Source organism: Monosiga brevicollis, genomic scaffold, assembly GCF_000002865.3.
Source record: "Monosiga brevicollis MX1 MONBRscaffold_23 genomic scaffold, whole genome shotgun sequence".
NCBI lineage: Eukaryota > Choanoflagellata > Craspedida > Salpingoecidae > Monosiga > Monosiga brevicollis.
Window position 1 is genome coordinate 380,001 of NW_001865060.1, and position 22,739 is coordinate 402,739.

The 22,739-nt window shown below is 55.2% G+C and overlaps 9 protein-coding genes across 9 annotated transcripts in view; 5 read left to right on the top strand and 4 right to left on the bottom strand.

Annotated features, from left to right (window-relative positions):
* Positions 1-62: 62 nt before the first annotated feature.
* MONBRDRAFT_28049 (uncharacterized protein) lies at positions 63-2,043 on the top strand (the record flags this gene model as incomplete). Its single annotated transcript, XM_001748427.1, has 8 exons — positions 63-106; positions 203-267; positions 472-594; positions 744-917; positions 1,066-1,215; positions 1,332-1,561; positions 1,660-1,749; positions 1,846-2,043. 8 exons carry the CDS (start codon positions 63-65, stop codon positions 2,041-2,043), a joined length of 1,074 nt encoding a protein of 357 aa, XP_001748479.1.
* Positions 2,044-2,346: 303 nt separating this feature from the next.
* On the top strand, positions 2,347-4,273 carry MONBRDRAFT_10725 (uncharacterized protein; the record flags this gene model as incomplete). The annotated part of the gene is made up of 4 exons (XM_001748428.1): positions 2,347-3,338; positions 3,467-3,758; positions 3,930-4,072; positions 4,174-4,273. 4 exons carry the CDS (start codon positions 2,347-2,349, stop codon positions 4,271-4,273), a joined length of 1,527 nt encoding a protein of 508 aa, XP_001748480.1.
* A 323-nt stretch (positions 4,274-4,596) lies between these two features.
* MONBRDRAFT_33715 (uncharacterized protein) lies at positions 4,597-5,625 on the bottom strand (the record flags this gene model as incomplete). The annotated part of the gene is made up of 1 exon (XM_001748497.1): positions 4,597-5,625. The coding sequence occupies one exon, from the start codon at positions 5,623-5,625 to the stop codon at positions 4,660-4,662; it is 966 nt and encodes a 321-aa protein (XP_001748549.1). The 3' UTR covers positions 4,597-4,659.
* A 3,016-nt stretch (positions 5,626-8,641) lies between these two features.
* MONBRDRAFT_28052 (uncharacterized protein) lies at positions 8,642-11,514 on the bottom strand (the record flags this gene model as incomplete). Its single annotated transcript, XM_001748498.1, has 14 exons — positions 8,642-8,794; positions 8,883-8,978; positions 9,060-9,150; positions 9,256-9,311; positions 9,460-9,537; positions 9,644-9,694; positions 9,784-9,927; positions 10,001-10,096; positions 10,282-10,404; positions 10,439-10,508; positions 10,619-10,662; positions 10,807-10,884; positions 11,077-11,151; positions 11,254-11,514. 14 exons carry the CDS (start codon positions 11,512-11,514, stop codon positions 8,642-8,644), a joined length of 1,416 nt encoding a protein of 471 aa, XP_001748550.1.
* An 876-nt stretch (positions 11,515-12,390) lies between these two features.
* MONBRDRAFT_38331 (uncharacterized protein) lies at positions 12,391-14,545 on the top strand (the record flags this gene model as incomplete). Its single annotated transcript, XM_001748429.1, has 6 exons — positions 12,391-12,673; positions 12,830-12,946; positions 13,039-13,205; positions 13,331-13,765; positions 13,885-14,025; positions 14,144-14,545. 6 exons carry the CDS (start codon positions 12,391-12,393, stop codon positions 14,543-14,545), a joined length of 1,545 nt encoding a protein of 514 aa, XP_001748481.1.
* Positions 14,546-14,805: 260 nt separating this feature from the next.
* On the bottom strand, positions 14,806-15,956 carry MONBRDRAFT_28054 (uncharacterized protein; the record flags this gene model as incomplete). The annotated part of the gene is made up of 5 exons (XM_001748499.1): positions 14,806-14,938; positions 15,025-15,107; positions 15,206-15,264; positions 15,370-15,783; positions 15,875-15,956. 5 exons carry the CDS (start codon positions 15,954-15,956, stop codon positions 14,806-14,808), a joined length of 771 nt encoding a protein of 256 aa, XP_001748551.1.
* A 1,153-nt stretch (positions 15,957-17,109) lies between these two features.
* On the top strand, positions 17,110-18,782 carry MONBRDRAFT_28055 (uncharacterized protein; the record flags this gene model as incomplete). The annotated part of the gene is made up of 3 exons (XM_001748430.1): positions 17,110-17,197; positions 17,316-17,413; positions 17,559-18,782. The coding sequence occupies 3 exons, from the start codon at positions 17,110-17,112 to the stop codon at positions 18,780-18,782; spliced, it is 1,410 nt and encodes a 469-aa protein (XP_001748482.1).
* A 559-nt stretch (positions 18,783-19,341) lies between these two features.
* Positions 19,342-21,839, bottom strand: MONBRDRAFT_33717 (uncharacterized protein; the record flags this gene model as incomplete). The annotated part of the gene is made up of 9 exons (XM_001748500.1): positions 21,604-21,839; positions 21,230-21,311; positions 20,914-21,070; positions 20,771-20,815; positions 20,516-20,661; positions 20,247-20,408; positions 20,038-20,105; positions 19,768-19,904; positions 19,342-19,654 (listed from the first exon to the last, which is right to left on the bottom strand). Exons 1-9 carry the CDS (start codon positions 21,652-21,654, stop codon positions 19,342-19,344), a joined length of 1,161 nt encoding a protein of 386 aa, XP_001748552.1. The 5' UTR covers positions 21,655-21,839.
* A 256-nt stretch (positions 21,840-22,095) lies between these two features.
* MONBRDRAFT_33718 (uncharacterized protein) overlaps positions 22,096-22,739 on the top strand; it is a 2,307-nt gene continuing 1,663 nt past the window's right edge. The window contains exons 1-3 of the mRNA XM_001748431.1: positions 22,096-22,127; positions 22,322-22,362; positions 22,561-22,613. The gene's annotated coding sequence lies outside the window, so the exon portion shown is untranslated. The remainder of the gene's footprint in view (positions 22,128-22,321; positions 22,363-22,560; positions 22,614-22,739) is intronic.

The following is a 22,739-nucleotide window of genomic DNA, read 5'->3' on the forward strand; positions in this document are numbered from 1 at the left end:
CCATTGACCTTGTGGCCGGACTCTCCACCTTCCCCAACCCCCGCGGCGGTGTCGATGCCCCCATGGCCGGCATGGTCACCCCCGCCGTTCTCAAGACTCTTTACAAGTGAGAACCCAACCCCGTGGCTCGAGCAACCGTTTTGGTCGTCGTCATGGCTCATCCCTGTAATTTGTGACTCGCCGCGCTGCTACTACCACGTAGCATCACCGACACCGTGTCCAACTCCACTGGCGCCTCGCAAGCTTGCGCCGAGTTCCAGCAACAAGGTGCGATGCTCAGACAGCTAAACTTCTCGGCGTATCCTTGGTACATAAACACTGGCCGGTGTCAAGGGTGCCGTCATGATATGCGCTTGATGCTGCTTTTGGCTATTGATATGCTGTTGCGTGCACATTGATTTACCATAACCCGCCCACCGACACGCATCACTGCACCGCTCAAACACCTCAACCGGCCTCAACTACCTGCAGACTACAGCCCCGAAGATCTGGAGGCCTTCCAAAACTATTTTGGTCTGCCCATCCAGAAGGTGCGCAACGTCAGCAGCGACGGCGCTGGCATCGCTCATGACGAGGCCAACCTTGACATCCAGTGTAAGTCTCGACCCCCCCCCCCCCCCCCCCCCGTGTCCGAATCCGAGCGCCTTTTCAAAGCTGATCGCCACGCGCTCGTTCATCAAGCTGTTGTCTTTCGACGTCTCACCATGCGACGCATGGCTTGCCCATCTGACTTCTCCAAACAGACCTGATGGGTGTTGCACCGGGCATGCCCAGTGACTTTTGGATTCAGGCGGGTGAGACCTTTGACGTGCTGGCGTGGGCCACCTACGTTCTCAACACCCAAGGCACCGCCCAGGTCTGGTCCGTCAGCTACGGCGAGGACATTGAAACCGCCGTCCGTACCTTCGATGCCACTTGTACGAAGTCTGCACCTGACTCAATGTCATGAACCCGAGCTTGATCCATGCCTCTGCTGTCGGATGCCATCTCAACAATCGCTGTCGTAACTTTCAAAATTGTCTGACTCGTTGGCTTTGTGCTCTGCCTCCTCTCTGGCACCGGTAGACCCTCGACGCTTCAACACGGAGCTTCAAAAGCTGGCCACGCTCGGTCATACCATCCTCTTTGCCAGCGGTGACTCTGGTGTTTACTCCCGTAACGGTTTTGGTGCCGACTTCCGCCCCGACTTCCCCGCTTCCCTGCCTGCCGTCACTGGTACGTGGTATTGCAAGACCCTTGTTACAATTCAAACAGCCAAACAAGGATCCTGTAAAAACTTTGCACCATGCCAGACACCTCACACCCTCCTTTTGCTGCGCTGCACATTGCAGGTGTCGGCGCCACGCAGCTTGAGGGCGATGGCACGGAGAAGCAGGGCACTTCGTTCTCGGGTGGCGGTTTCTGCCTGAGCCAGTACTTCAACCGCTCGGCTGACTGCCCCTACCAGCAGGAGGCTGTTGCCTCTTTCTTTTCCGACTCCACCAACCTGCCTCCAAGCAACCTCTATGATGCCAACGGCTGCGGCTACCCTGACGTGTCAGCTCAAGGTGTCAACTTTGAGGTGGGTTGGTGGCTAAATTCGTTTTTGAAGCGCGTTTCCTTCCATCATACGCTCAAATCGACGACATGCACTCTTTTTCGTCCCGTGCATGCTGGCAGGTGTACGTTGACAAGATTCGCCAGCCCGTCTCGGGCACCTCGGCCTCCTGCCCGACGGTGGCAGCCATTGTTGCTCTTTTGAATGACCAGGTGAGACTCGAGGCCGCACTCGAAGCCGCACCCCATCGAGCAACGCACAGAAACACCCTCACGCGATAATTCGGAACTCTTGGACAATGTTTGCAGCGTCTGCAGGCCGGCAAGCCCCCCTTGGGCAACATTAACCAGCTTATCTACCAGAACCCCGGTGCGTTTAACGACATTACCGAGGGCTTCAACCACGGTAGCGGCTTCCACGGCTTCCATGCCATTGCCGGCTGGGATCCCGTGACCGGCATGGGTACCCCCAACTACCCAGCCTGGAAGAAGGCCGTGCTTGCCTAAGCACACGTTAACCCCGGTCTCAACTTGCTGCGGGCATCTCAGGCCTGTCCTTTTTCCCTCGGTATTAGTTGTGACCCCATTCCTCCAATTGATTTTGAAACCTGACGGTTGCAGCGAGAACGCGCGCATGATCTGCGCGCCGTTCGATGAAGATCAAAGAGCAGGCAGGACGTTTTGCCAATTCTACCCCCATCACAACTCCAAAAAAACTCACCTTAGCTTGTGGTGTTGTGTTTGATGTTTTTTATTTTTTTATTTTTTTCGAATTTTTTCGAATTTTTTTGGAGAGAGAGCACAGACGTCATGATTGCGGCGGTGCTTGCGCTCTCGTTGCTGGCGGCGGCCACCACGTCCGCGGCCACGACCCCCACCTCCAATAACTGTACCGAGCTCACTTTTGAGCAAACGATCGACCACTTCAACTGGGGGGCCCCGCTGGGGCAGGCTCAGACTACCTTTCAACAACGCTACTTTGTGTACGACAAGTACTACAAGCCTGGTTCCGGGGCGCTGTTCGTCTACTTTGGCAACGAGGACGACATCACCCTCTACATCAATCACACGGGCCTGATGTGGGAAAACGCCAAGGACTTTGGCGCTTACTTGATCTTCATTGAGCACCGCTACTACGGCAAATCGCAGCCCTTTTCTCCAGGCACCGCAGGATGCATGAACTGGCTGACCAGCGAGCAAGCCATGGCTGACTATGCCGTCCTCCTGCGCTGGTTCAAAGCGACCCATCAGATGGAAGATGTGCCCACCATTGGCTTTGGGGGCTCGTACGGTGGCATGTTGGCAGCGTGGTTTCGGCGCAAGTTTCCCGATGTCGTGGACGGTGTCATCTCAGCCTCAGCCCCGATTTGGGCGTTTGCCAACCTCACGCCCGCGTACGACGATGACGGCTTTGCTCAGATTGTGACCAACGATGCCACCCCTGCATCAGGCGCCGCCGCCGCCTGCGCTGCCAACTTTAAGCAAGGCCAGAAGCTCATCATCGATACAGCAAGCTCGGCGGCCGGGCTTGCCAATCTTACGAGCATCTTCCGTCTCTGCAACCCGCTGCAGTCTTTGAACGATGCTTACAGCCTTCTCTACTGGGTCCAGGAGCCCTGGAGTTACATGGCCATGGGTAATTTTCCCTACCCTTCATCCTACCTTCTTCATGGCCTGGGCATGTTACCAGCCTGGCCTGTGCGCGTTGCCTGCGAGTCGCTGGCCGATAGTTCTCTGCCCGACCAACCCCCCGATTTGCTCGACGCCATGCGCGCAGCCCTGGATATTTACTACAACTACACGTATGTACTGGGATCTCCTTTTTGCTTGAGCACGCACGCACCGGGCGCTTAGATCTCGATGGGGCGTTGACTGTTCGATGTATATCCAACATTCATGTCTATCCTCGATCGCATATGCTCACCGATAGGCATGCGGAGACTTGCTACGACCTGAGCGATGCGCCCGAAACCGCGACGCTGATGCGGCCACGCAAGGCCTTTTTGCGCCAGCAAGGGACGCTTGGCGGCCCTGAGGCCTGCACCGGTGACTGGGACTACCAGTACTGCACCGAAATGGTCATGCCTTCCACTCAAGGCACCGATAAGGACATGTTCTGGCCCTTGGAGAAATTTGATTTGGCCTCCCTCACCGCCAGTTGTCAGTCGACATGGGGCGTAAAGCCTCGACAGAACTGGGCCACAACCTACCTCGCCAGCAAGGTGCCGTACATCTCTTGGCTGGCACACCCTGCGCACCATGGACCTCGTGTTGCCTCTTTTGTTGACTGCTAGTTGCCGGCTATTCGTGATGATCCTGAGCGTGCACTTGAGCATGGCTGACCAACTGTTCCCTGCGGATACTGCCGATCCGTGCTTGTGACGGTGATGTAGGATTTGACAGACTTGACAAATGTCGTGTTTTCCAATGGCCACTATGACCCTTGGCGCGCGGGTGGTGTGGTGCAGAACGTGTCGGATAGCGTTGTTTCCATCATCATTCCAAGCGGTGCCCACCATATCGACCTCATGTTCAGGTGAAGTCTTACTACTGCTGGGCTTTTGAGGTCCTAAATGTCAAACAGCCCTGTTATCTTTATGGCTCAACTCCACTCTTTTGTCTGCCTGCGCCCACTAGTACGCCTGAGGACCCGGAAGATGTCACTGTAGCGCGAGCTTTTGAAGTGTCGCACATGCGTCGCTGGGTGGACCAGAAGCTAAAGGCGCGGCGCCATTAAGGGTCAAAAAGCTGGCCACTCCTTTCTGACCCATTGACATGAGATGAATTTAAGTCTTTGCGCCAAGCGAGCATGGTTTCCTCGCAGGCACCCTCTTCACTCAACTGCTCAACTGCGCGCCGCCTGCGTTCACACACTTGAATGCTTGCACTTGGAGAGGACGGGGAGGGAGGGGGGAGGGAGACAGACAGACAGACAGACAGAGACAGACAGACAGAGAAGGGAGAGGATGGACCCGCTCAAGTGTTGTATGTATTGATTGCTGCGCTGTGTAGCTGGGGTTTCAAGTTGATGAATATGAGATTTGTTGCATCGAGCATGGTAAATTAACTGCGCCCCAATGTCCAGCACAAGATGAATGGCTCACTCATCCATCGCTCGGCAATTCATGCAGTCTTCCAAACACTCACTGTCATACTCGCCACAACCCCGAAGCCGCTCGGGATGGTTGACACTACACACTTAATGACAGAACCGGCTTGAACGATGGCCTGGGTGCTGGCGCTCACGCGAAAGGTGATGGCGGAGGATTCCCCTTCGAAACTGTGGTCCCCAGCAGCATAAACATTATCGACGGAGATGGTTGCTACTAGACCAACACCCTGCGTAGTACCAGAGTAAGAAAACTGGCCTTGGCACGACACGCTAGCCCAGCCGTCTTGATCGACGGTGATGGTGCGTGTGGGTGTGGTGGCAACCGTCGTCAGGTCACCCGCGACGCCAAATTGGAGCAGATCATCCTTCGAGACCTGCTCCTCAAGAGTCGATAGCTGCATCTGAAGCGTAGCTTGATTATTGTCAAACAGACCGAGTTGAGCCGCGGCCGTGGACAGATGAGTTGCAGCGCTGATGGCAGACGATTGCAGGGTGACAATGGCTGAGCTCAACGTGGCAACCTCTTCCGTTTCAAGCGCATCGAGGCGGGACGCTAGTGAAGTTTGAGCTGTTCCCAGGCTCAGCTCAGTCGCCTGCATGGTAGTCGTTGTCGAGCGTACAGCCGAGATTTGCTGCAGCAGGGAACTAAGGTCGGTTCCTTCGAGCGCGTCGAGGCGCGACGCCAACAAAGCTTGCTCGGTCCCTAGGCTTGACTCGGCTTGCACGAGGGCCTGGCTGATGGTTGTGGTGAGTTGGGCAACCTGTTCAAGTAGGCTGTTGGCAGCTCGTAGATCTCGTAGATCAGCCAGAACGTCGACACCATCCACCAACACCCGCGCTGCGGGGTGCAGGGCTGACGAATTGACATGAAGATTGCCACTGTCGTCCACGCTCATGTAAGCTTCCTGCGCGTCGGCTGTGCCTCGCACGAGCAAGACCAAAAGCCACAGACCGAACGCAGCCCGAGCACGCGTCATTGCTCAAGTTGCGCCTCGCCTGCCACGATAACATTTCCAACATTACAAGCGTCACGCACAACATGGCGATGAGATCAGCAAGCCCATTCAGCACCCGAGTGTCCGTGCGGCGCGACGCAAACACATGAACGCCACCCTCACACTCACACGCACTCACGCACACACTCACTCACACACACACACACACACACACCTTTGCGCGCGCGGCGGGAAGAAATTGAGGAATTCGAGCTGACATGTGAATTCAAAAAGGTCCTTCTCAGCAACATCTGAACTCTGAACTTGTGTCGAGTTATCTTGTTTTTGCTTATTATGACTACTTCATGGATGTCTTATGCTATGGACAGCGTGCAAGGAGGAGCCAAGTGCACGACGTGCGTTGCATTGGAGGCAGACGGTGCCTACGCCTTTTTGTACACCGTTCTCTCTGGCGCTGGAAAGGAAGGATCATTCACATCGCCGCGCAGCACAGCGTAGCGACAGGGATTGTGCCATAGTAAATTCAGCGAAAACTCGGAAAAAAAAAAAATTGTCGACTTTTGTGGCATTTTGGCGGGAAAATCGAACCGTTGACGGTGAATGCAATTTTTTTCTTTTTTTTCCAGCGAGTCGGACGCCCATTGGCACGCGCAGCCTGGTGAGTCGGTCGGCGCTTATCAATGCATTTGCCTGTGAAGCCAATCTCCTCGGGTCGGTAACTACCGCAGCAGTTTGTAGGGACGGCTTTCCTTCGAAGGCTAGAACACCGCCATAGAACGACAGACGATACCGGCCGAATGGAGTTGGGTACGTAAATCCACTTAAGGGGCAGCAGGCAGAAGACCAAGGATCGGCGAATCAAGAAAGCGCATGTACTCAAAGCGGGCGCGGGTGCGGGACTTGCGCTTGCCGACCCCTGCAACACCCCATCTTCTAGATGCAGCGCAACAAGCTTCATCCCCACTTCAGCTGGTGGACATTATCGCCACTGTGACTTGGGCTAGCGGCGCAGATACGAGTGCTCGGCAGCAGACTTTACAACTGGGTCCTCAGCATTTCGCCCCGGCGGCAACCCTCTTGGAGCGGGCTCGGGTGGCCTGTCAGCAGCTGCGAGGTAGTACATGCACGACCTTTCCCAGAGTTGTTTCATTCTTGTGCAATGCTCATGTTTGCGTCTGCTCCTTCATCCCCTTCATCTCTTAGTTCCTGCTGAGGATCAGCTGCACAGCGCCGGTGTCGGCGTTGCCGGTGCTACCTACCACTGCCTCATACCCATCGAGCAAGACCTGCCCGTAAATTCCGTTTGCACGGGTGTGTGATTCCTCTTGCTAGCATCAAGTCCCTTGTGCCAAGGCCTTGAGCTCGCGACGTTGCTTACAAAAAAAAGCTCGGCCTCCCCGGTCTGCCATGCAGTGGAACTTAAAGTGTCCCCCAAGATCGGCGGTTGGCCTTCAATGCTGAAATTTGCCCTGCCACGTGTGCAAACACATTGGGCTTGGGAGCCAGCACGGCGAGTCTCTCGTCGACCGGATATTGACGAAACGCTTGCTTCCCTCTTGGAACGCCGCGACATTTGGTGCTGCGGAAATGACCAGGTCAGTGCCTGCCCGTCTCACGCCAGTCACAAGAGTCGTAGATGTGACACGCATATGCACCTGTTCAATTCTTCCGATGGTCAGCCAGACAATGAAAACAATCTCTCAAACACTGCACGCACATCCACGGCTCACACAACGTGCACACCGGCATCTTCACCTCACCTAACTGTACCGTGCCCGGCAAACGCAGGGCTACTTGATCTGCCTACCGGGTGGCACTGGTCGATCGACAAGCGAGGGTAGATGGCTCGTTTTGACGAGCACAAGCACGGCAGCACGCAACACGACTCGCTCATGGTTGTTGCCTTGCTTATGTAGACAAGCGGCTCGTGCGGGTGGGCGCAATTGTGTTGGTAGACTTGCTTGCAGGTATGTTGGCGCCAACGCAGTCAGCACTGCGCGTTGCACTCCGCTCTCTTTGATGAGAACACGAGCTCGCAACGTCACAAATTCACCGTCATCCAATCCTCCTAGACCAGCTCTTGGGCTACCGCTTTGCGTCTTAGACAGGCAACTGGCAAAGTCGCCGTGCATTGCCGACTTGATCCGTGCCATTTCGTCTTTTTTTCCTCTCCCCAGTGTGGGCCCATTCCAATCACCAGGGGCCTGAGTTTCATGGCAAAAGTCGTATTTGTTGCTATTGTTGTGGTTTTGGTTGATGGTCAAGTTGGGCTTGGCGTTCAGCCGCGGACCGTTGCCAGGCAGCCGGGGGTAGTTCGGCGTCGGACCGTGCCCGCACTAATCCTTGACTGTCTGGCTCTGTTGTGTTGAAGTACCAGAGCCCGATGGCCGTGTTGGTAGCTAGCAGCATAAATAGCATGCGGGTAATCTTCAGCGTTGCGTTGTCCTTTGGAATGCGCATGCCAGTCCAACCAGGCCACACGTGAGAGGTGAACACAAAGCCAGGGGTACACAAGCACGCAATTTACACCATCAACGACACGACTCCCACGGTTACACACCTTGCCCTCGTACTGCGGGGGATCTGGTTCAAAGACAATCTGGGGTCGTTGTGACTCGAGTTCGCCGGTCTCTGCCACTGGATTTGCGTCACGGGGAACAACTTGCTGCTCTGTCTCTGCAGTCCTTGACTGTTTACCTGGGCTCGCCCGTGCTGGTGCATTGGGTCGCGGGGGCGGCGGACCTGCACGCGCATATCCGCGCCGAGCCGCCACAGCCCACCATCGCGCCACCAGGCGCTGTGCCATCTTGTGTGTGCGTGTGAGGAGAATGTGCTTTGCGGAAGTGTACCAAACGCTAAACTTTGCAACCTTTGAGCAAGACCTTGCTTGCTATTTTAACATTTAGCTCTCTTTTTTTAAAATTCGAGGTGGGCAGCCAGGCAGGCAAGAACGGAGCCAAGGGGTCATGGTCATGGTCAACACAGCAGTCGTTTACAGCGAGACTGTCATGGAAAAGAGGCGGTGGGGGTGGGGAGGCTACTGTTGCTGAATGACGAGTAGTGCCGCTGAGGCATCCCAGGTCAAATTACATGCGCCGCGCTGAATTTGTTCAAGCTCGGCATGAAGCAGCTCACGGCGCCAGCCTTGGTCCAGCACTGACGGGAGACCGACCATGAAGCGCGAAAAATCCTGTTGCCAACCATCAATGAGGCTGGTGAGATGGCGAACAGTCATGGGCTGGGTGCAGGATCATGTGACCAAAGAGCATGCTTCCTACGTTGGTCAAGAGGGCATCGGGAGACATGCCCATTTGCAGAGCCTTGGAGGCCAGGAAGGCGCGCGTCAGCGCCACAATGACGTCATCTTTGACGGGCTATGTTGAATCAGGATATTTATGAGGCCTTTGACAAGGCTGCGGTCACCCAAGGGTGCAGCTTGTGCAGAGCGCCTGTACCTCATTTGTGAAAATTGCTCGAGGTGGCAGCTCGGGAGCTTCTTCCTCGGCCGCCCGTTGCACGAGGTTCAAAATGTCCGATGCATTGTGCCTAATGTCAAGTCCAAACAACCAACCAACAGTCAGCTGGGGGCCCGGGCAAGCACTGAGGATCCGAGACGATGGAGTTGAGCAATACAGAAGGAGAGAACTGTACTTGATAAACGGCATTTTAACGCCTTGGAAGGTCATGATTTGTTCGGTCGTTGATGGCTACAGCCCCGCATCCACATCCCCGTCCGCGATTGGTCCACAAGTTGATGAGAGCAGTGACTCGCCTGTGTTTGGTCGCAGTTCTGGCGCCTGCGTTTGGTCTCAATTATGGGTCTAGTAATCATGCTCAAACGGGCGAGATACACACCTGAGCAATGGCAATGGAAAGCAGGACGTCGTCCCGAACCACAATAGGGGTGGCCACATTTCGAGCTCGAGCCGTTTGCTGCAGTTCGTGCGAGCCACGTTGCGACCACCAGTCAGTTTGGCCATCAGATGGCAATCACCTTAGCCGCCAGTCGGGCAGCATCAAGCTCTGGCACATCCCCTACCTCTCGCCAGGCGACCAAGGCCCGCAAAATGGCTCGGGCTGTTGGAAGCTCCTGTAAAAGCCAGGCCAGCGTGAGCACGGCAACAAAGGGTTTGGTCACGCAAAGCTCCTCTGTATGTTTATAGACTCAGAAAATCTTACCCGGACTTTGTTGAGGCGTCGGAAATCGAGCCACAGATCCTCGTCGGCGGGGGTGGGGCGGGGCGTCAGCAGCGTGCGCATGTCTTCCTGAAACCAGGCCTCAACACCCCGTGCTGAAAGAGCGTCCTGGAGGCGATGGCGCATCTGCAGAGTGCGGAATGGTTGGTTGTGTGAGTGAGCAGATGCTGTTTACCCGACGTGGCGTAGGACGTTGTACCTCGATGAGATGTTCAACGTCGCTGATGGCGTAAAGTAGCTGTTCGTCATTGAGGGGACGAACACGCCAGTCACTCAGGGCTTGACCCTTGTCCATCTACCCGTATGGTCCCATATGTCAGAGGCTTGAACATGCAAAGAGGGGGCCAGGAACAGACGTGTGCGTGCGCACGCGCGAGCATGCGTGTGTGCTAGCTCGAAACTTTGGCATGCGTGACTCGCAGCTCCTTGTTTTTAAGGACGGCGAATGGGGACAATGTGCACGTTTGTGTTGAAACGGACCTTGACTTCTGGAAACATGTGCGTCACCAAGTCTGCAAGACCAATTGTGTTCCTAATTCCCAGCAGGTTGGCAGCGACCTGGGGGTTGCGGATGAACAGCGTGGCGTTTATGAGGTAAGCAAGCTGAAGGAGAATGCAAGGGCAGCGACTGTCAGACCTGAGTGTCAAAGACGCGCTCCAGGGGGGCTTCATTCACTTCTGTCAGCAGGTCCAAGTCAGTCTGCCCGCTGGTGGTAGTGAGAAAGAATGCAGAAAGGAGAAGTGGCGTGAGCTCTTCAAGTCATTGTTCAAGATGTGCAGATCATTGCGTGGTTGGGGCGAGGGTAGCCGACTCTACCTGTGAAGAATAATTTCCTTCTGGGCTAACACACGCGTCAGCTCCTGCATTCATTCACAGCATCAAGTGGCGAGGGTCAGCAGAAGATAAAGAATGAAAAAAAAAAAAAAAAAAATTAAGTAAAGAAGCAGGAAAGCATACGGCGATGCACAGCGAAAACACCGTTGGCGGAGCCTCTGGTGGCTGACCTTGAGTTGCGCCTTGGTGTAGGCAGCACAGTCAACGGCAGCCAGGGTCGTTTCGGTGCCAATTTGGAGCACTTCAAGCTATCGCAAGTCACCGGAGTGTAGCAGTTCAGAGACGACAGACAATAAGACACCTCGTTCATCAAGGCGCCGGCTCATGGCGCAGCGAATGAGGATGAAGAGGAGGATGCAGGAGACGCATCAAGACACGGGCGAAAATCAAAGCCACATGACCCCCTTGGGTGAACGGAGGGTTGGAATAACGAGTCGTACTTTGGGCCGATACATGGGAAAGTGAACAAATTCCGTGTCGACGGCTACAACGTCTGGGGCGGCTGCCACCTCGTCCTGAGCAGGCCGGGGGGGGGGCAGCATACTCGTAAGACAAGGGGGCTTCGAGATTGTGACACCGGCAATGCTTGAAGGATCAAGAAGCGCTGGCGCACGGACTGTACCAACCATGACAATTTGAAGGTGCTCCGGGCTGCTGGCATAGAGTCGCTGGCGGCCGTCCTCAAGCGGCGCGAGGAAGCGAGAGGGCATGAGCTTTTGCCGGAGGGCAAAGGTGGGACTCGTGCTCATGCTTTCGCTGCCAGGGTCGCTGCTCGTTGATGTGGCTTGTTGGTGCTGCTGAGATACGCGTGACAAAGCACGGCCCCGAGCAATAGCTCGGAGCTGGGGCGCCACAGCCCCTCTTGCGCGCAGCAGCATGGCCAGCCAATTGCAATCACCAGCCCACCAGCAGCGATCTCAGACGCAACAGCGATGAAAGACCCCCAAAAATGGAAAAAAAAGTCGTTAACACCAAGAGCTTGTTATCCAAGCTATGCACCTTTGCACTGCCCAGAACAACTGGTCGCCCTGATTCACTCTAAGCAAGAGCACCAAAGCACCACCACTGCCACCAAGAGGTACCCGCTGCCGTTCATTCGCAAAATGCGCGCGCAACGTGGTCGCGACAGAGAGAGAGAGAGAGAGCGAGAGAGAGAGAGATTTGAGCGAGAATGTCAGCATATTTAGTTGTCAGATGATAGTGTCAGATTATTCACAGACGCTTCAACAGAATCATCACAAATTAGCAAATTGGATGCATTAAATAACACTCAAAAGTTGAATAAAACCTCAATAAGCCATCGGTTCTATGCATTAAATCAATTGTCAGACAAATGTGGTATCTTTGAAGAGGTTTGAATAAACTTTTGGCATTCAGCCAGAGATGGTCGGTCAAGGCGCTCTTCACACACAAAAAATACAATTGCTATGAGAGATTGAGGCGAAATCATGTTTACTATAAGAGGTTTGTCAAGCCATGGGCAAGGTCATTCTTGTGCCGAGTTGGCTTCTTCTTCTGAAGTTTTTATTAATTTTTTTTTATTTTTCCATTTGGCAGCGGGTGGGAGGTGGCGGAGATTGAGCGGTCGAGTGTGAGCAGACTGGGCTGTTTGATCACTGTGGGGTGCGTGGTGGCGACCCGTTGCACGCTCCTGTGTCACGCTTCTGTGTTGCTGCGAGTGTCGCGGGTTTCGGTGTCGAAGTTGCCTGGTTGTTGAGCGCTTGGAAAAGACGATACCATTGATCATCGACGTCATGGCTCATGGGGGCGGCAATGAAGCGGAGGCCGGCAACTACGTGGAGCTGAGTCGCATTGGTGAGGAGGACCCGTACATGGAGGTCCACGGCTCTGTGCCTTTGTTGGGGGCCGAGGTTGAGAGCGATGACGATGCTCCCTTTGGGTATGCTGCCGCTGGTGTTCCCGAGCTGGATGGCAACGATGATTTGATGGGTGGGGCAAGTGGAGGTCGTCCCAACCTGGCCCTCCACCATGGCACCAATTCCATGTGGGCCACCGCCAGTACCATCGTCTCCAACAGTGCGTTTTAGTGAGCCCTCCCCTACGTCCGTCTCGCTGCGAGCAGTGCATTGGCTCTGTTTCATCATGCCATCATGGTGCCCCGGCTTCTTCTGCCGTGTTGCTGCCTCTCATGCGATGCATCTTTCCTGTGCTCCGCTACTTGCCTTTTTACAGTGATTGGCGTGGGCGTGTTGGGCTTGCCAGCTGCTCTGGGCGCCTTGGGATGGCCCTTGTTTATTATAATTCTTATTGTCATGACAGTCCTTAGCTCTTATTCGGCTCTCATCCTTGGTAAGCTTGCGGCTGGTATCTTGTTCTTCTCGCCCATCGATGGGCCGACACTCCATTGCATAGCTCATCCTCAACGCCCAATTCATCATCAGGGTGGCTCAAAGGGACGGTAACATCACTGCGTGGGTATCCTGACTTGGCTCAGGATGCGGCCAAGTCCCACGGACCCAAACACGCCAAGTTTTTTCGCCGAATCACCCAGTGCATTCTTTTTGCTTATCTACAGGGCGCGTGCACCCTCTACCTCATCACCATGAAGGTACGAGCCCTGCTTTGTTTACTCGCGTGTCCGCTTCCTGCCTGCCATCCTTTTTTTTTTAATCGTACACAGCCCGTAAAACCCACGCGCGGCTCAAAATGACAACGTTCGACATGCACTGGTAGTTGGCTCTGGAGACGGTGTTTGAGCGTTGCCCGGCGGACCAGGGTCCGCCCAAGCTGACGCCGCACGGCGCCCAGTGCGAGCGTCCCGCCTGCTCGCACCGCGGTGTTGTGGATCTGCCAGATAGCATCTGGCTCTTGGTCGCGGTCGTCATTCTCTTCCCTTTTGTGCACTACCGTGACCTCTCGCGCAGCTCCTGGCTCTCCTTTGTGGGTGTGGGCACCATCTTGATTGTGGACGTGGTCATTATGATCCGTTGCATCCAAAAAATTGCGTCCGACGACGCGCCCAACTTTGACCGCGAGTGGGACACGCGCAGCGTTGTGAATGCCCTCACCACCATGGTGTTTGCGTTTGGAGGCCACGCGCTCATCCCGGACATTTTGTCGGAAATGCGTTTTCCCAAAGACTTTAGCCTCGCTGTCTACTGGTCCCAGGTGCGTTTGCTCCGTCGGTGGCCTAATCGTCATATATGACCATCATGGCATAGCGTGGTCAGGCTCTTGTTGCCATCACCGAAAAAAAAAGACTCACCGCGTGTCACGTACAAAATCAGGGATTCATGTTTGTTAATTATCTGCTGGTTGGCTGCCTGGGCTATGCGGCCTATGGTGCGGACGTTCAGTCGCCCATCACCTTGAGCCTTCCCCGTGATGGGGTCGACATTTTCAACAACATTTGTCTCCTTCTCCACGTGGTTGGTACTTGCCGTTTCTCGTTGCGTGGTTGCGCCTCAAATGGCATCATCGACGGGCGCTGTTATCGTGGACTCACGCTTTGTTTGTGATTGGCCACGCGTGGTGCCACCCTGACAGGGCGTAGCATATTGCATCAACTCGACGGTGTTTGTGCGCAACATCTGTGACACCATTTGGCCAGGCTTCTTGTCCGAGCCCCACCTGGAACGGACCAAGCTGCAGCGGTGGAGCGCCTTGTCGGCGGGCGTGCTGCTGCTCAGCTTTTTCATCTCAGTCATCCTGCCCTACTTTTCAGACCTGATGGATGTCAATTCGGCCATCAGCCTCTTTGCCCTCTCCATCTGGCTCCCCGCCACACTCTTGATCATGAGCCAGCTGAATCGCATGACAGTCTGGCTCATCATGTTCAACGCGCTGTTAGTTCTCTTGGGGGTGGTGGGCTCGCTGATGGGTCTTTGGGCGGCCATGGATGACCTGGTCGACAAGCTCGGCCACTGTCGCATCAACTTTGGCTATTGAAAGCTCCACTCGGAGGTTGGCCTCGTTCAAGTAAAGAGTGGTGGAAAGTGTCTCAGATCATAGCCCGGGGTGCCAAGCATCCCGTTGCGAGTGCGGCTTGTGGGGTCGCGCACATCGATGAGTGATTGACGTGCATGCATGAGAATAATTGATAAAAATCGAAATTCAGAAACCTATCTTTCCCATTATTCTTACGCGCTGGTGTCTGTGCGTCGGCACACGCCGGCGCAACCTCCGTTGAACCGGTTGACACGACCTGATCAAGCCTTGGGCAGCGAAGGCTGGCTAGCCTCTGGCTTTGTGGTGGCTGCGGCCGCATCGATCGCAGAAAAGTGCATAAGGGCGTTGTGCAGCTGGGGACGCACGGCGTGGTCCATCACCTCATCAACGAGCCTATGAAAACCAAATGGTCAGAATCACCGGCGGTTGAGGGCAGTTTCAGAAGCGCAGCTCATCATGTAGATCGAGATTCCACATACGTGTCGATGGGCTTGATAATAAGGGGAATAGCGGCCAGGCCGACAATGGTGGGGATCCATGCGCCAGCAGGGTGTGCAACGCGCTGCACAAAGCCAGGCCATAGGCAAAAGGGAGAAGCGAGAGTAGGAGGGTGAGAAAGGTCGGAAAGTGTCGGACGGTCCCGGCGGGCTAGGCACACACTTTGGTCAAGAGTCGGGTGCCGGCAACAATGCGATTGATGGCCAAGCCAGGCAACGCGACTGAGGCAAGCATACGTGTCAGGCAAGGGTGCAATCATGAGGTAGAGGCGGAATCTGACGCGAGGCAGCCAAAAGGTAGCTGAGATTGGTGCGGCTGGAGCTCACCTGAAGCAAGGCCCTGCCAAAGCGTGGTGTCGACCACGGCACCCGTAGCCGCGACAGCGGGGGTGTAAGGCACGTGTTCCTGATGCGCGTGCTGTGGGCTCGCATCGGGGTGGTGAGCAGGCGGTTCGGGTGGGACCTCAAGGCTGTGGGGCAGAGCTGGGCCTACGTGATAGAAGTGGAAGCCCTTGTGCTGGGCATCGCCGAGCACATAGGCAATGCTGGCTACATAGCTGCCAAGATAGCCCCAGCGCGGAATGAATCGAGCAAAGGCTTCACCAACTAGGGCGCAGGCAAAACCAGCAGTGCAGGTGAGAGAGTGAGAGAGTGAGAGAGTGAGAGAGTGAGAGAGTGAGAGTGTGAGAGAGCGAGAGAGTGAGAGAGTGAGAGAGTGAGAGAGAGGGGGGGGGGTAGGCTCTACTCTGTGGTTGTGGTCGTGGTGGTGTTTGTCAAGAGCGCCCCCAACACACACACACGCACACGCGCGCGCGCGCAGATATGTGCTTACCTTCATTGCAGTAGCCCATGTATCGTAGGGCCGAGGCTCGGAAGGGGTCATCATCCGTCAAATCTGGGCCGTTGAGCGTCATGTTTGCTGAATTTGCAGGTCAGAGCGACTCGATGCGCACGTGGGTTCGAGTTGTCCTTGCTCTTAACTGCTGACACGGTAACGCACACAGGGCAACCGGACACGAGTGAGGAGCCAAACATGACATGTCAACTCAAGAGGCCAACCCATCGTCATGCCACGGCAGGGGGCACCCAGAGGAAGAGTTTTACACAGGGATCCAGGGCACCGGGGATGCCGGGCGGGGGTGATGTGAGCACACACACACACACTCGAAAGAGAGAGGTTAATATGAAATGACCGCCGGCTATGCTTCATCTTCTTATACTTCTTCGATATATTTCATCACTATGTCGACGTTAATATCTTCAAAAACCTAACAACCTTCTACATCATCTATCATCTGCTGTAACGTCATGAAATACTTTCTTCGCAAAGGGCACAGCGAGATGAAATCACCAGTAAGGTTAAAATGAAAATAAAAGTAAAATACTAATATGGACCTTCCAACTCGAAACTTGCGGCCACACACACACACACACACCGCGCGGCGACGATCACGTCTTGCTGGAGAAGCCAATAGCTCATCCGAGTCTTCCTGCTTGCTCCTCTGCATGCGCCTCCTCATCTCGATCGTCTCATCACCCCCGCGCTCATCGTACATCCTGATGTGCTACTACTACACGACGACGCCGATGACGGCGATACAATCAATGCAAGACTTAAAGAGAGCCTCAGATGGTATTGTTTTCTTGCATGCAAGCAACCATTGACGCTCAAGGTGGCGGTGCCCTCAACGTGCGTTTGGTGCCTGCTCAACTCGGTCTTTCCTGTGCTCGTTTACATGCGGATGTGTTATAATACAAGTCTGTACACGCGCACAGAATTGTGCTGATGCAAAGAGGGTGGTCGGGTCGCGGCGCAACCAATCGGGAACCGTCCCCATTTTCATTCCGTTGACACGCAACGACACCACCCGCTCCATTGCCGCCTCCTGTTCAAATCAACCGTCAGTCGCCACTTTCTCGAATTATTCGTCGTTTTTGACGTGATACAACCGCCAACTGCCATCTCCGCTGCCAGCCCCGCCGTCAAACCTTCCAGATCACTCTGCATCTTAAAAAAAAGGGGAAAAGAATTAGTAGTAGCTCATGCTGGCTTGAGGCTCGGGAGGCATGGCTACGTCCCCGTTGCCCTTGGGCCAGGGCGCCTGGTCTTCGCTGCCAGCGCCTTCAAGCCTCGTTCGACATGGTATCCCGAAGCGTGAGTTGCAACATTCACCGTTCATTCTCGTGGCTTCATGCCTTTTGCAGATGTGTCTTGCCTTGCTCACACCGTTTTTTTTTTCGTTTGGTTCTATGCCTGTCGCTGACATCCTTAGTCATCCTGCACCACCCGGTGCCTGCTAATCTTCCTCACGGCTGGGACTGTCGCGTTGCACCAGATGGCCATGTTTTTTATGTGGACCATGTCAACAAGGTATGCTTCACTCCCCAACAAATGTCCAGTGTTGCATGCATGTTTACGACCTGAATGAAGCACTCGGACTTTGGCTTCCATGGCTGTCACCTTGAATCTCACATGTATCTCTCACCTTTCTCCCGGCTCCCCCCCCTCGTGCCAGGTAACGCAGTGGTCGCCGCCCGGCGTGACTAGCCAGGTGGCGTCGGCCACCGCGTCCACCCCCACGCTCTCCTCATTCAAGTCACAAGACCCCACCACAATTTCGGCAACAGCACACACATTGCCAGAGCCTGACCCCTTTGCTCCGCTCAGCCTCGAAGCTGCCTCCCACAAGAAAAATGGTTACCAGGCACAGAAAGCCCCCTCGCCTCATCATGGCAAGCTGGACACGTCTCTGCCGCAGGACCCGTTTGATTTTGAACCGCAATTGGCCACCGCCCACCTCCCGTCCCGCCGCTTCCTCTCCCCCACAAATGTGATGGACCTCGTCTCGCCCCAGACCATGGACGCCATTGAACGCTATGCCGTATCACTGCGTGCCCTCGAACCACCGTGCCAAGACGTCGAGTACGACTTTGACCCCATCGACCTCCCGCTGTCCTCACGGGCTGCTCGCCAAGTATCACCTACTGGGCAAACCGCCATTCTCTACCAGTACACCATGCCCGTCCAAGCCAAGCCTTCGAAAGCTCCAGCCACCCGTCGATTCCTGAGCCTGAGCATGCCGACTTCGCCCATGCTTGAGGCCCAATCGTGTGCAACACACCAGACTCCATCGCCGGCTCAACACCCGCGTCATTCCAAGTCTCTGGATATTGTCAAAGCGGCCAATTGCAAGGCGCCAACTCCTACACCATCTCGCATCAAGCCTGATGTGTTTGCTTTTGATGACCTTCCTCTCGCCTCTGCCGCCGCTTCGCCGGTACCTTCAAGCTGCGAGCTCACTGCGCAGAATGACCCTCTGGCCAATCTTGGAACACCACCCCCTACTAGTACCAAAGTCACACGCGTCCCTCCTTCATCCCGTCGTCATTTAGTCTCAAGTCCACATGAGGGCGGCTCACGGGAGCAGCACCTACTGCAGCGACGCCTGGGCTGCAAGCGACCATCCTTATCTGCCGAATCTATGTTTGATCCTTTTGATGCCAGTCTGATGGAGACCAAGGCCATTACCCCATCCAAGTCAGCACGTAGTCACTGTGTAGGAGCGCTTTCCTTCATGGAGGCAACCCCAAGTCGTCCCACTGGTCAGCTGCATCCTGGTCTCCCCAACTCTCTTTCGCCCCATACCAGAATGCTTCGCAGTGCCATACCTCCATCACCCATCGGCCTGAGCACGGCCCCGCGACGCTTGGCGTCTGCCAAACGCTCCCTGCTGGCCTGAGTGAGCTAGCCATGCGCCAAGCATCTTCTTTGGCCGCCACATTGAGAATTTGCAGTCGTTGTGGACTTGTGCGCGAGCAGTTCTGGTTTGCTGCCACCCCCTCTTGCTGCCTGGTTCCTTCTAGAATCTTGAGTGCCCTTTACGTACTTTCCCTTGTTATTCGACTCTGCATGCCACCCGATCATACATCCGGATTATTATTGCCCTTTTGTGTTTTTTGTGTGTCTTTGTCGCACTCAGGGCGCGGTTTGCTGTTCATTATACTCTCCTTTGCTGTAGCCTTGTTTAAGGTTGTATCGGTGTAATTCGATTCTCCAAACAAATTGAAGCAGAAAGAACAAAATTCTCTAGGTCCTGACAGGGCAGCAATCGTCAAAGCAGTCGAACTGGCAGTATAGGCCCCGTTCAACAGGGCATGGCACGCCGGCCCAAATCAGTGAGGCAGCTATAGCACGTACCCCTTACTCCTCACTCTGACGCTGGCCAATATGACAAAACACGCCACCAAAAGCCTCAGGTGATTGAAATGAAGGCAGGGTGGGCAGGAGTTGGTCCGACGTTAGCCTCGGCGATGACTGTGAAGACTCTGGAGGCGCTCACAGCTTGGCAGCTTGCGATCTTTGATGACATCGATATCGTCACTGCTCTTCCCTTGCCATTGAGCTCGCCGCAAAGATTCCATTTTGTCTCGTTTCTGGACAGCACATTCGTTATCCAAGGTTCGAAGTAATGTTTGTAGGACCGTGACCTCGAGTTGCCGTATCCGCCGACGACCATGAGGTGTATCTGGATCGTTCTCCTGTACAAATTGCTGAGTTACAAAGTATTTCACGTCGGGATCAACACCCAGCTCACGCGGGACGATGTAGGGTCTAAACATCGAGTGAAACGGCACGTAACCACTTAGTAAAGTCTCGCAGTGCAACAACAAGGGCCAATCCATCCAGGCTCAGCTCGGCCAACAAGGCCGACAATCATGACGTACGAGGATTGGCGTAGAGAGAAGACTGGCTCTTGTGGGGTAAAAAAGGTGGGAAGCACCATGGTGATAAAGACAACTAGCATCATGAGTAGCATTTGGGCCCGTCCATCGGCAGCTGGCGCCTGGTCCTCATCCGTTGCCTACAGGATTCGAGCAGTCGAGCAGGACAGGAGGGCGGGGCAAACGATGGAAGCGATGGTCAGGCGACGAGGCTCGTTTGTCTGTCTGTTGATGGGCCAAGCGAGGGACGGAAGAATTGACAGAAATACGGACATGGCGTGCACGCGCGCGTTGGTATCGTCGGCGCGGGTAGGGGCCGCCGGGTCCAAAGTGCATGCCAACTGCAAGTGCAGCATGGTGAGGGGGGTCGTTGCAATACCAGCAATGCCAAAGAAGGGCAGCGGGCGAAAAGCCCGATGAAAAAGCAAGACAATAATATAGCCTTGTTCAATCATGAAGCGAGCCCTTGGCGCAAGACGTACACTCTGAGCCAAACATTTGCGCAAAAAGCTCTTCAGGCGTCATGGGCCGGAAGGGGCCTTGGCCCGGGCGCGAAGGACTGGCGGCCGGCGCGTCTTCACCCGTAAGTTCATAGTGTCGGCGCTTTTGTGGGTCTGATAGCACATCGTAGGCCTTGCTTACGGCTACCCGGGGCAACGCCAGGGAGATGTGTGAGCCTGTACAATACACGCGGGGCTGGTGCCGTACAGCGCAGGCCACCTCAAAGCGTTTGGCTGGCATGAGGTCATACCCTTAAAAGCCTCATCGGCACCAGGGGCCTGGTTCTTGTCCGGGTGAAGTTGCAGAGCAAGCTTGCGGTAGGCGCGTTTGATTACGGTGGCTTCAGCCGTGCGCTGCACGCTGAGGACCTCGTAGTGTGTCTTGGCGCGCAGAATCCTGGATGAAGACGAGCGCAGGGTCGGCCAATGGCAGTTTGTGAGGGATCGGGCAAGAGCAAGAACAGAGGGTCAGAGGGGGGCAGGGTATCGATGAAAGGATCGCGTACTTGGCTGCTGCATCGCGCTGCGCTGGTGTCCAGTTTTTAGGCGCACTACAGTGAAAAGGGAGGAAAACAGTCATCGTGAGGCGACAGGCTGTTTTCTTGAGAAGTCAGGTCTAGCTCTGTGATAGGGAGTGGGGTGGTCGTACGCAGCAGTGGCAGCGGCGGTAGTAGCAGGCTTTTTGGATGCTTGGCGGTTGCGCATGTTACTTGAAGCAGCAGGGCTTGCCGTTGAGGCAGATGCAGGCTGCGGCTCGGGGCTGGGCGTGGGGTCGGTCATTTTTTTCTCGATCAAATTAATAAGACCTACATCGCCACGAGCAACGAACACGACCAAAGCAAAAGCAAAAGGCAGTCATGTAAATAAGGGGGGCGGAGTCCAAGGCATGGGCCAACGTGCTGGCGGGGTCGGTGTGAGAAGCGGGCCGGGCAAGCGCACGTAGGCGCGTCGATCCGGGCGCGGACCTTTGGCGGTTGTTGAAGGAAACAGGTGCTCCGACTTTTTGGCAAATTTGAGCGCACGCTCGAGCTCGCCCGACTTGAGATACTGCACCAAGGGTGCCATACAAATCCGAGTGGTAGTTGTACGCAGCGCAGCGTTACCAGCGAGACGGCAGACCGCGTGAGGACAAGCAATGGCGGCACGAGATGGCATCAAGGCACCAAGAGGCGAGTGGACGCGGGACAAATGACAGTTGGAAGAGGCAAAGGCCGCCCAGGCGAGCAAAAGAATCACGCTGGCTGACACGTCAGGTAGAGGATGACGTGCCAGCACGGGACGAGTCACAACTCAATCGGGCGGGAGGTTGCCACGTAAACCGAACGGGCGAGAACCGCACCTGACGGGCGCGAGCCACACACTTGTCGGCTTCACCACGATTGCTCTCCATAGTGCCGATGCCGTGTGCCTGCCCCACTCTAAAGTGACACCAGGCACACCGCTCTGCATTCAACCAGCAGGACCAACACCCTCCCCTGTCCGCTTACTGGCGTCCCAAGTCCACCAGCGCCGTGCCGCTGCCGTTCCCTCTCTCTCTCTCTCTCTCTCTCTCTCTCTGTATCTCTTGAAGAAGAGAGAGAAAAGAATAAAGTTGCCAACGTTAACAGGTAGCAGCTACCAACTGTAAATCTGACAATTCATGACCACGCACTTTCTCTCTTTTTCTGTGTGTGTGTCTGTTTTTATGCTCTGTGCTTATGTCTGTCTCTCTTTTCCCGACAACTTTAGCTGGAAAGTCGGACGTTGCACGTCAAAATCCCAAGAACAGCTGTTGTTGAATCATGTTGTCATTTCGTGTTGCGTTGCTTTTGTCGGATTTGTCTGTGTGTGTGTGTGTGCACACGAGAGAGAGAGAGTGTGTGTGTAAGTCAAAGAGTTGGAGGCAGATGATGAAGCCTGATGCCGGATGGCAGTGGCAGTGGCAGCGGCGGTCGCTGATCGTGCCTGCTGCTGGTCGGTGGCTGTTGGGGGGAGGGTGGAGTGAAGGTGGCCAATTATATAGCGTCCCGGTGTGGATGGAAAGGTGATCAGCAGACTCATGCTGGATGTGAATGTAGATCTGTCAACGGGAGTCACGGGAGAGCGCCGTATGATCGCGGTGAGAGCACGCGCGCGCCACAGATCTCAACCGTTGGTGTTGCGAGTCGGGCCAGGGGGATAGGAACCTGTGCCCCCTTCTTGCTTTGGTCTCTTCCTCTCTCTCTCTCTCTACATCGCTCTCTTAGCTGGTCGTTGTCGGTGCGTGAGGCACTCATCATCTGGTTTGCTCGCCTTTGCACTTTGCTGCATGTGCCAGCCGTTTGAGCATTCGTCCACCAGTAGCCTCGGGTTTACGACCTTCAACCATGAGTACGTCCGGCTAGCTGGAGACAGCAGCCAACGCCTTTATCCGATGCCTGGGTTCATGGCCTGTCGCAAAGTGCCTCGGAATGCTCACTCGACTCGGGTTTGCCGTTTACGCGCTCGGGTCTTTGC